Raw genomic sequence first — 12,046 nt, 5'->3', positions numbered from 1 at the left:
CTGTTCTCAGTCAAATATTGTTCTTCTGTCTCACATTTGACAAAAACAACACATCCTGAACACTAACCTTTCTCCCATCCCAGTGCAACAGCCTTCCTCTAGAATGCAGAGGATGTGACCAGCTCCACTGAAGTCACAAGAAGAGGAAAGAGGGAGACACAAATTCACCCTCTCAGAAGTTTTGTTGCCTAGAAGAAATATGCTGCTTTTACATCCGTGCAAGAAAGCTGCAGGCAGGGTCTTTGGCAACTAAAATTCTTATTATTAGGATACTTGCTGGTACAGCATGACAAATATTTTTAAAAATGGGTCCAAGTAAATCTTGTTTATATTTCCCACAGTATCAAAACAGTGTCTTCCCAGATCAACCAGCAACAGTTGAAGACATTACAATAATACATATTTTATACAATAAAATAAATAAACCGAAAAGTTATTACGGATAGAAGATCATGCAAGCATTAATAAGGCAAAAAAACCTCCAGGCCTAAAGAAGAAACACTCTATGAGAACTAGACTATTGGGCACCTATCAAAGTAGGACTACAACAACTGTGACGTGATGATTATCATAACATATACTGAGGAGGACAGGAAGTGCAGCACTGTTATTTTTTTGAGTGTCAAAACAAGGTATAACTGTCAATACACTTTTATACTAGCTAGATAGAAATTCAGAAGCACAAGAACTCTTGATATGACACAAAAAACCCATATAAGGATCGTTTCATTGTTAGTTCAGTATTCTGTGTCAAGTGTTTAATTTCTGTGCCTTTGCAAAGCTGTAAAAACAAATATACATATGACTTTAAAAACAGAACTTCGTGAATGAAGAGAAAAATTTATACATATCATACTGCATTCTGAGAACAAAACATGTTAGATGTGAATGAGACGAAAAACATGAACACATCCCACAAAAAAAAGAGGAAGACAAACACCCGATCTAGCAAGTTACAAGAAAAATACAATACACATTTAAAAATTGAGATAAATTCATCTGAAAACAAAATAATCCTTTTTCTGGGGAGCAGGAAACCTCACACAAAAACCTGTGGAACTAAAAGATGACAAATACAAACAGGAAAATTTAGGACCCTTCCCTTTTTGCTGCTTAAGAAAAGACCACAAATTCATTGTATTCTCACTCATTCAAAGACAAAAATTCTGCTCACTCCATGAAATTTATACCTACATTCTTGTGTATCTCCAAAGGCTTAAGCAAAATACAGGTTTTGGTATTGAGAGAGTCCTTGCTAAACTCAAACTTCCAAAGGCTGACTGAAGAAAACCTAAGAGCTAATTTTGTCTTTGTTCAATTCTAGCATGGAGAAAACACAGAGCATCATTTTTCTACTTTGGTTTGACTTGGTGTGGTGAATTTAAACATGCCTGCTAGCTCCATTGTTAAATTGTGAACAGTTAGCCTCAGAAAGATGACAAATCCTATTACTCTGGATTGCAAATGACTGCTGTCATCACGAAACAGAAGATTCTCCCTAAAAAGAAAAACAGAGTATGTCCAAAACCAGAGGTGCATCTGTCCGTTAAAATCAGTTCAGAGGTACCACAACACCAATATTCTGAGCTGAGAATCTCACATTCAGATTTTCTGAACTGTAGGCAAGCACAGAGTCATGAGAAACCTATAGTTTTTTCCCATGGTCAATCCACTGCTGCTTCCCTAGTATTTGTATCTGAGACATAGTAAATCCTACTTGGATAGGTTGTAGACATTCTGTAATTACAAATTTCAGTTGCTATGCAAATACATTACAAATAATAATTATTAGTATGTGGTCAATTCTTCACATAATGATGTCTTTATCTTCCCTGTTAACTCTCATTCCTCTCTTTGGATCTCTCATTCATATCTGTTTTCCAAAAGATGAACTAGAACAAATGATGACAGACTGTACAGGATTTTTCCTTTGGGTTATGACTAAAACATAAGTAAAAGTAACATCTAACAACACACGTGTCAAAAGGTACAGTAAAAAAGAAGTATTCATCACATGTTCTACCAGCTTCAAAGCGTTACCACAAACAGCACATGTTCTTGCTACTTCCTGTGATTGTGCCAACAGCCTCACGAAATCTTTGTCAAAAGCAACCAAGATCGATAAATGAAACATTCGAGTATTCCATTCAAAATTGTTTATCCAAAGTCTCTTTGATGTAATGCTACAAAAGGAAAAAACTCCATGTGATGAATATATCTGAAGCAACCCTAAGAGCTGTGTCCCTTTACTGTCTGTTAAGGTTGTTCTGAAGTAGCACACAGATAACTAGTCATTAACATACAATCAATTAATCACTAACATAGAATCATAAAAAATTCAAAATAACATCACTTTTATTTGAGACAAATAATTAGTGCTAACATTACATCCAGAACTCAATATAAAATAATAAATTTTAGAATATTAATATATTAATTATATTATTCTAAATTAAAATAATAGCATAATTACATGGTAATTCTAAAATAAATGTATTTAATACTATTTATTTTATATTAATATATTACCAAACATTGAAACACAGAGATTTGTTTTTACTTTGCAAATCAACATACCTGAAATGTAAAGTGATTATTGTTGCAGTATGTTCCTTACACAAGTTTATGAACAGCAGGAGATTCATCTTGTACTTTTACTACTATCTGAGAGGAATGACTCAGGTAGCGCACGTGATACAGAATTATTCCTTGATAAATTTAAGAAATTGTAACCTTACTTTCTGCAATTGGTTAAGTGCTGCATATACAACCTATCAACATTTTTAAAAAGCCTGAATTCCTAATTAGGAAGAAGATTCCCTGAAATATGGTTCAATTTAAAAACGGACTTAAATTCACCACCTTATAATACAGGTATTTGTCAACTGTGTTTTCCTCCAACTGCTTTCAGAGGATAGTAAATATAAATATCATGGAGACCCCGACTGCACCTGCCCCAGTATTGATGATATGTCAAGGTACCATCTTGCAATTCGAAGCATAATTATCAGTTTATTTAGATTTTAAAAAGACTACCCTATAGAGTCCCAACCAGAATTTTTTATTTGCCACCAGGTGTGTGCTTTTGCCAATATAAAACATATTTTGATTATCCTATTTTTAATAAATGGGGAAAACTCTGAAAGAATCCATGCAGACAACAGTTTTAGATAATGTTATCAACAGACATCTGAACTCCATGTAAACAGCTATATGGACAGTTCTATTTAGAAAAGGTCATGAAGTCCATCCCTAATTCACCAAATGCCACTAGCACTAAATGCATTACAATGAAATCCTGCATCTCTCTAGACGGGCCTCTGTTTCTTAATCTCTTCTGTTCTCCAAGTTAATAATTCAAAATACCTACTCAATTTTTCTAGCTTTACATTTCAAGTTCAGGATTTTTTTGCTTTGCCTACAAACAAGTCAATGTGCCTGCTCTACTCAATAAAAGATGACCATAATGCACTGAGATTACCTAATAAAATTCCTGTAATTATAAAACTAAAAACCATCTGTAAAGTAAAATATATGCAGGTATCTTCCCCAAAAAGGCAGTGGAAAGGATTCAAAGATTTTATTTTGGAGGCAAAGACATTAAAACTTACAAACTCCTTGGTGCTGCAAGACAGCACTGGGCCTCAGTGGGAAAAGGCAAACCTGTTCCCTACAGGGTTTTGTCATCTCTGGCCCCTCTGACCTTCCCTGGGCTCCAGCAGCCCTGTAGCGTTTCTGTAAGCATGCTCTCACATATGCGACAGAGAGGCTGAGAACTTCTCTCGGTATGCAGGGTGGGGGGAGAAAGCACTGAAACTGCCTTTGAGAAAGAATTACCTTTTAGGCAGAAAGCCTCCCTAAGCAAAAACTCTGTCTCCATGTAACATAATCTTCCAGGAAAAAAAAGTGTTCTATCCTCACACCACCGCCAAGCAGGTTTTCACATACCTGCATGATTTACCAAGTCAATGTCTTTCCTGTTTCTCAGTGCTACTAAGACTTCATTTTTACACAAAAATTGAATTAGACATGATTTACAATGTGTCTCTTCCAATTAACCATGTCCTACACCAAGTCTTCCTACGGCTACAGCAGTCTCCTTTCTCATAAAGAAAACTACACTGTACACTAATAGCCCAATAAATTTTAAGGAAAACACTCACAGAACAATGATACTAGTCATGAATAAATGTGGGACATGCCAACATTTTTGTTCAGTGAAAAGAAATTTCACTTTAGTTGAAATTTAATTTTAAAATAAGTTTCACTCCTAACATATAAGTACCCACACGTCTGCCTCTTCTCTAAGAATGGAGATGGTAGACTGGTTCCATTTGCTTTTAGTTCTTTTCTGTCAGAAAAGGATAGTACTAAAGGAATGAGGAAGGTAATGAAAAGGAGGAGAAACATTACAGTGAATTCCTCAAGGAGACTACCAATAAAGACTGGTCATCTGTTCATCCTTAAGAAAACAATAAGGAAATCTTCAGAAGACAGTGTTCCTAAAGAACTACACACAAGTTTTAAAATTACACAGGAAAACAAAGCAAAGATATTCAGGTGAGTTCAATTACACTAAAACTTGCAGTTCCCACATCCCCTAGTTTCATGTTCTACTCATATCAGAAGCTATAATACCTCATAAATATTCTACTCTTTAAAAATTTAATTAGCCAGTTCAGAGACTTATTCAAATTGTCAGAGATGAGTGATACTCAGTGAGACCTAGGGGTTCCCAGTTATCTAAAACCAGATTTTTCAGTTTTCAGTAGAATTGAACACATGTATATATATAGAAATTAATTCAAGTATAAATATATAAATATAAAAATATTAAAATATTTCAACACATACTGATCAATCTAAATCACAAATAGTACATAAAACCTTATGGTTGCCTCCAGTAACCTCAGGAAAAGTAAAAATTCTGACTCACAGGTACATCTGCACATCATAAAAACTATGCACTGTAGATCCATAACTCACAGAGCTGTGGAATTCAAGTATGACATTGTTTTAATCTTAGTGGTCACTTGTAGATAAAAAAAACCAAACCAAACATACTTCATACGATACATAAAGATTTTATGAGTTGGCAAAACAAATCTTACCCCAGCAGAATTTTAGCATGAACCTCTTTGTTAGTCCTTGAAATTTCTCTCAAAGAGGTAATTTCTGCATCAAACCAAAATCCTCTTTCTTCTGGTGTCTCAACATTGTAGTTAACCATCACCACATCACCCACTTTTAGTTCACTCCACTTCAGAATGGTTCTTGCTCGTGGTCGAAGATTAACGGTGTCCATTTCTATTATGCCATTTTCTGGGTACCTTGAAAAGCAAAACCGACAACAGCAATGATTATGACTCCTGTAACAGTGAAGAGAAAGTCATAGACAACATTTTCCAGAAGTAGGAGTTTTTAAATGTGTTTAGGGCATGTAAGACACATAGTATAAATCTGACTCAATATCCTTATTAAAGTATAGCTTTCATCTAAACACATTATCAAGAATTTGTCTGATCTCAGATGAGAAAAACAGCCTCCTTGAGTTTTCTCAAAAAAAAAACCAACCAACCAACCAACCACAAAAAAACTATATCCACTTTTTGACTAGAATGCAATCAAGTCCAAGGTTTTGACACACAGCCCATTTGCTCCCAGTAAAGTCAATATTCCAAATAAAATTAGAGGTTAAAAGTAATGAAGATTAAAATTAGGTTTTTCAACCTAATACATCTAATTATTTCTAATTTAGCATTGCTTTCATGCATTTGTTCCATTTCCACTACTTCAATAAACTATTTAAGACAGTTCTTCTTAAATATCTGACTCTACAAATACATCATACCAAATTCATGTGCTGAGTATAGTTCTAGTCCACTTTCCATGCACCTGGTTTATATAAAAAGCCTAACTACAAAATAAAGTGAGAAACAGGACTAAGTCTGCCAATGAACTAGCTGACCTAACGAATTTAAAGTATTCCTCCCTTTATACTGCAAACCCAAAATATCTAGGAAGACAAACATGGGAATCATTTCTTCTCTTGACAGCACACTTCTCTTAGCAAGATGTAGTAAGAAATGCAATAAAAATTGCCAGCATTTATAAGAGAATGCTTTCTTCCTAGTGTGTTCGTATATGCCATCACAGCACACATACAAAAATCCAAAAGTATTGCATAATCTCTGAAAAGCCTTTCCACGATGAAAAATACTTATTTAGCAGAATTAACAGTGTTATTTGACAGCACTACAACTCAAATCCCAATGCAGGAAAGAAAGCTTTTCAAATTTGAAATGTTAACTTTTCAGTTTAATACCTTAGCCTTCTCATACCCTCTGAATATGTAGCAACTATTCCATAATAGTAGAATTCTGTACAGTTCGCACATGTGCTGGAAAAACAGCACAATATGGACACAATGAAAATACAACTTGCAAAAAAAAGTTGGCCTGTTACAAAAAGTTAAAAGGAAGATGCTAGACTAAAATTACACTCCTCTCTCACACTGTGTGCAAGTAGATAAAAATTATCCATCATTTAACTAGTACTCCATGAGTTCACAGCACAAATTTAACAGGGAAAATTAAACTGACTCTACTGCCAATAAACAAGTGCTATTAAAATTATTCATTCTTCCTTCTTAACAAACACTCCTGAGGATGATGTATCCTAAAATATATTTTCATCATGCAAGTACTGGCACTTTAGCAAGAACATGCATGCTTTAGTTAACATACCTTTATCAAAGAGAATTGTTAAATTGTAATGGCAAAATCCTACTCTTACTAATAAAAGTATGGCTCTGCCACTTTCCAGCATGCCTCCCTGTAGTGAACAACATCATTTCAAGATCTTGGGAAAATCACACATTTTAATTTACAACACAAAGAAATACTAAAACTATTATCATTAGCAGCATGAGACTGACAGACTACAGCCTGAAATCAGGATGTCTACTCCTAAACAGTTGATTGAAAGCCCACTGATGAAACTGGAGATATTTAAACATTTTAAACAAGTTCATTTTGCTTTGTTTTATGCCTTCTATTGAATCTAACATGCCAGCTTGCTACTACTGATACGAGGGGCAAGGGGAGGGAGTGAGGATATTTAGTGATTGTTTTATTCTGTTTAAAGAAACATGAACCACAACAGTTTAGAAACGGGTGTACTTTCAGATAAACCAATGGGCAAGCAGTAAAACACATCCTTAAATACTTACAAAAGTTAAAGTAAACATTTATGGGTTTGCCTTTGTGTCATGCAGCTTTCCCTTAGGATAATTACTATACAATTCTACTATAATAATTGTGAATATTGTAACCGCAGTACCCACAAAAGCATATGCTAGATTCACCTACAGGTAATAAGACAGTGCAAAAAGAAACTACAGACATCATGTCTATTTTATTGAGTGCCTGAATAACAACATCATGTTATTGTACAACAGGCTACTGAAATCTTACGACACCTATGTTTGACCTACTAATCAGTTCCTAAGTTTTATTGTAAAACTTTCCTAAAATTTGGAGAATACAGCAAGTAGAACACAGTAAATGAAGACTCACTTTACTTGAACTCTGAAACAAAATAGGGCTTAAACATCAAGCAACTAAAGAAGACAGATCAAAAATAGACATCATTCATGCATACAGCAAAATGATCAAGTGAGAAGTACATAAGGGATCAGCAGGATTGTAAAAATAACCAATACACATTTTAGAAGTTTCAGTGTCACTATAAAAAAATCAAATCAAAATATGTGACTCACAAGAGTTTACATTAATAGAAACTTAACTTTGATCTGAAAAATCTATTCTCTTCTAAAAATAAAATGCCTTCAGGTTCTGTTTTTCCCGTTTGGACAAACACTTTTTTCCCAAATTCAGATTTGTGTTACCTCTCCACCTGTACAAAACTTAGAATCTTTCCTACTGTACTGCTGAGGAACTTCAAAGATTGTCATTGTTAAAAATGACTCCATCTTTGTTCTTAGATGTAGCACATGAAAAAGCCTAAGCAAAAAAATTGTCTATCAGCAAGACTAGAACAAGATCACTTACCAAAAGACACCCCCAAAGTCCCCTTTTACAAACAGAAAGAAACTAACTCCTTTCCAAAGAAAGGAAAGGAAGGTTGGCTTCACTAAGTGCATTTTTCCTCTAATCAGCTGGTCAGATACTTAAACTGAGAAAGTTTGGAAAAAAAACAGATGAGATTTTCTTTTGTCAGATTTCACATTTGTTTTGCAAAAGGTTCTCAGACACTGAATGGTTTTTACTGCTGTGCCTTCAGACACAGAAATAAGCTTTTATGGTTGTTGGTGGTGAATGCTAGCAGATATTTAACCCTTCACATTTGTCCATAAAGGAAATTAAGATTATACGACCCAATTAAACCTTTAAATTTAAAACAGTCATGGACAGTTTCTTGGTTTTCCATGTTTTTTTTCATGATACTTGGCATGTAATATTAGGAAAAGGAAACATTATAATAGTAAGCGTAATTTTAAGAGTTTAAAGAACAATGGCCAAAATAAGTCTATTTACCTGCAATTTTTCCCTGCGATATTTCTAACTGTAATTACTAACACTAGCATAACTAGGATTTCTTGAGATTTCCTATCAGTGTAGAGAGCTTCCACAGGAAAGAATTATTCACAAAGTAAAGATTTCAGTGTTTCTTGGCTGTGGTTGGCGTTGGTTCCTAAAATATTCAAATACCCAGGCACACATAGTTTCATGTCAGAATAAACACAAGTCTGCTCAATGTACCGAGAACTTGCAACATAGCTTTTAACTTTCTCAGCTGTTACCAGAACAAATGGAACTGGAAAGACAAAATTCTAGAAAAAAAGACAAACCTTGTCCATACTAGCATGGTAAGGAATGTTAGTGTAGAAGTACAATTTCCTTAACTGCTGTTTTTCCAATATTAATAAAATGAAAGCGTAATTTATTTTCCCAATCAACAAATTCAGAAAAGTCATTCAGTATACACACTGAAATGAAGGAATAGAAGGGCAAACTCCTAGAGGAGATAAATCTGACTAAAAAAGGTAGACCTGAATAAAAACTATATTCATACCACCACCACCACCACCGTCACTCCTCGATAATTTGCTACCCGAGGAATTACGAGCCTATTTTTGCTGTAGTGTTTGAGAAAACAAATATAGTGTTTGAGAAAGCACTATGCTAGAAGAGTATGTAAACCTCAACTATGAATGAAGCTGTGTATTTGCACTTTCAAAAGACCAGAAGATCTGATAATTTGTTATTGCAAGAAAAAAAAAAGTAATGCATTTCAAAAAACAGATTGGAAAGCATAATGAGTATCAAAAAAGATAAAAATCAGTCACATTGAACATGAACAAGATTTTGAAAACCTTACTTAATAACTAATAATTACACAATTAAGCAGTTTAAACACTGAAAAACTGTATTAAGAGCGTGAAAAGAAAAACCTTACTTTCTTAATGATTTAATTTCAAGTATTAAGAAAAATTAACTTCTAGTCTTACATGACTGTGCTGTGTGGACAACATGGATACCCTGAAGGGAGACAACCTGGAAATAAAAGTATCAAAACAGAAGTTCAAAAGTTCTAAGAAATGCATAGAATATTCAATTTTTCATATAATACTGTTGTATAATGGCTTTAATTACTGTGAATGTAATAAAAACCAGGTTTACTTCACTAGGTAGCACACAGGATGACAAGTCACACAATTACCAAAAGACTTGTTTTTGAAAAAACTCTCCTCAGGGGTGCAATCCTGTGTTAGTGCAAAGATTACAGCTAATTTAAGACAAATAAATAAGCTGTAAGATTCAATTTCATTCTCACTGATCACACCGTTTTTTTGAGATAAGTATCAGTTTTAAAAGAAAAAAAAAAAAAGTTTAACTGTTGATATTTTAGTTGTCCTTTCAAAAAACTGCAAGGACAGCAAAGCTTCCCTCCCTTTAGCTCAAACTTTATAAAGGAACACAAGAAACACCCAGATTTTCTCCTCAAACTGTTTCCTTTTCAGTTTGCACAAAGTGTCTACATCGTTACAAATCCAAGTCAAACAGTTAATGCCTGTTGTCAAAACCCTGACTACTAATATGTGCTAACACCTCGACATTTTTAAACACAGATTATACAGTCAGGAAACTGCATAATGGGACTGCAAGTGAGACAAAGAACCTCACAAGGAATCAACTTCCTGAAATGAAGAGTAGTGGGTAACCTACTCCTCCCAAATACTTTCAAGTTTGAACAAACAGGCCTACACAGCCACATCACACTGGCACTCCTTCTAATGATGATGTAATGAATTAAGACCTATATCTGACGGAGCAGGTGTTCTATTATTTTAGCATTACCTAATAACCTGTATGAGGAAAAAGTTTTGAATGATTAAATAAACCAATCACTGACATTAGAAACTAGAAAACAAAATTATGCAGACAGGAGAGGTGCTCCAAGTAGTCATTCAGATTAATTATAAAAAAGTTTTGTTACTAACACAGGGTCAAAGAAAACGTGTTTCCTTTGAGAAGACAGTGTCTTAGGAGAAAATTGTACTTATCAGACAGTATAGTTCTCATTCCTCTTCCTCTTCTGAAATTCTACACTGTCCAACACGAACCAGAGGAAACAGGTGCCATAATGAAAACGTCCTCTATAGCTCCCATAATTTTTTCATGTTTCTAGCCATTAACTTCATATCCTTTAGAAGGAAGCCCTCCCCAGTCTCCTCACTTCAGTGTCTGAGACTGCTGCCAGGAATCTGACAGCGTACACCTTCCTGATTTGTGCTGTTTCCTGTGCTTACCATATATAAAGAAAACAGTCAAATAATTCAGTTAACCCTTGCAAACATGTTTATTTGAGAAGCAAAGGATGTATTTCGGCATTTCTTCACAGAAGACAAAACAGAACTGTTCACATTGTGCACTGTCACTAATGCTGCACAAAGCAGCTACCCCTCAAAGAAGCAGTGATTCTTTCCTGTGTTCTGCCCCACTGGGCAAATTTATTTGACTGGATCTGTGACTTAAAAAACCAGTAATTTTCACTTAGTGGACACTAGTTTTTAGATACTTCTTTTTAAAGACTTTATATTAGGAAGCAAGAGCACTTCATTGTACACACACACAACCACCAAACTAATTGCAACTTCACTATCAGATGTACATAGTTAGCAAAGTAAGAGAAAGAAGCAGAGGCCACCTCATCTGAGAATGGTCCATGCCATTTGGTCTCCAAAAACCAATTTATCAGTAGTGTCACCTGACTTGTCAAATACATTCTATCTAATCCCAGTCGACTAACTTTATCTGAACATTTCACATTAAAAGCATCCAGAAAAATAGACCTGTTAAGCAAGTCTAATATTCAAACCATTCCTTGAGAAAGTAATAAGTTTAACACTACTATCCTCTTGATGATCTTCTCAGCTGAGTTACTTTCAAGAGGAAAGTGATTCTTTTTCACAGTTATTTAGGTAGTACTTTGAACTTTTCTTCTCAGTGCCTCAAAATATTCTGTGCCCTCCAACTATGAGATTGTATCTTGCACGTTACTTACACAGCCACACAAGATAACTCTATTTTTAACCTCTGTGGCAACACAGCGAAAACCTAATTTTCTTAACGTGTGAGCACGTGTATGTGTGTGTGTGTACACTTTAAATAAAAATGCAGAATTGTATAAAAATACATTATTTTTCCAAAGGTTAATGACAGTCTGGATTAAAAATGGCAAATGAAACTCACCTGAAATACACAAGACTTTTGATAATGGTACTGGCTACAGCAGAATAGTACATTTAAGAGCGCTGGGGATCAGTCTTTCAAAAAAAATACCTTAAGCGTTTTCTTTAATTTTGTCTCTTCCCTTTATAAAAGTGATGATAGTCATAGATTAGGCCTTCACTAGCCCTCCAAAATGGTTCCTCCTAAATGGTTTTTTGTCTTGCATTGTTCCTCACCTGCCCAAGAAAAGTTGTTGCCAAAGTTCCTATATTTGTACCTTTTTCAGCTAA

At 34.6% G+C, this 12,046-nt stretch overlaps 1 protein-coding gene across 3 annotated transcripts in view; it reads right to left on the bottom strand.

Annotated features, from left to right (window-relative positions):
• The window catches only part of UHRF2 (ubiquitin like with PHD and ring finger domains 2), a 78,305-nt gene that overhangs the window by 41,045 nt on the left and 25,214 nt on the right, over positions 1-12,046 (bottom strand). For all 3 annotated transcript variants that reach the window (XM_027881058.1, XM_027881059.1, XM_027881060.1), the window contains exon 4: positions 5,112-5,330. In XM_027881058.1, the coding sequence (XP_027736859.1) occupies positions 5,112-5,330 (219 nt within the window). The remainder of the gene's footprint in view (positions 1-5,111; positions 5,331-12,046) is intronic.

Source organism: Empidonax traillii, unplaced genomic scaffold (genome assembly GCF_003031625.1).
Source record: "Empidonax traillii isolate 1590-97213 ecotype Southwest subspecies unplaced genomic scaffold, ASM303162v1 scaffold83:size2986645, whole genome shotgun sequence".
Taxonomy (NCBI): domain Eukaryota; kingdom Metazoa; phylum Chordata; class Aves; order Passeriformes; family Tyrannidae; genus Empidonax; species Empidonax traillii.
Note: the sequence above shows the minus strand (reverse complement) of the source record. Positions and strands in the feature narration are given on the sequence as shown.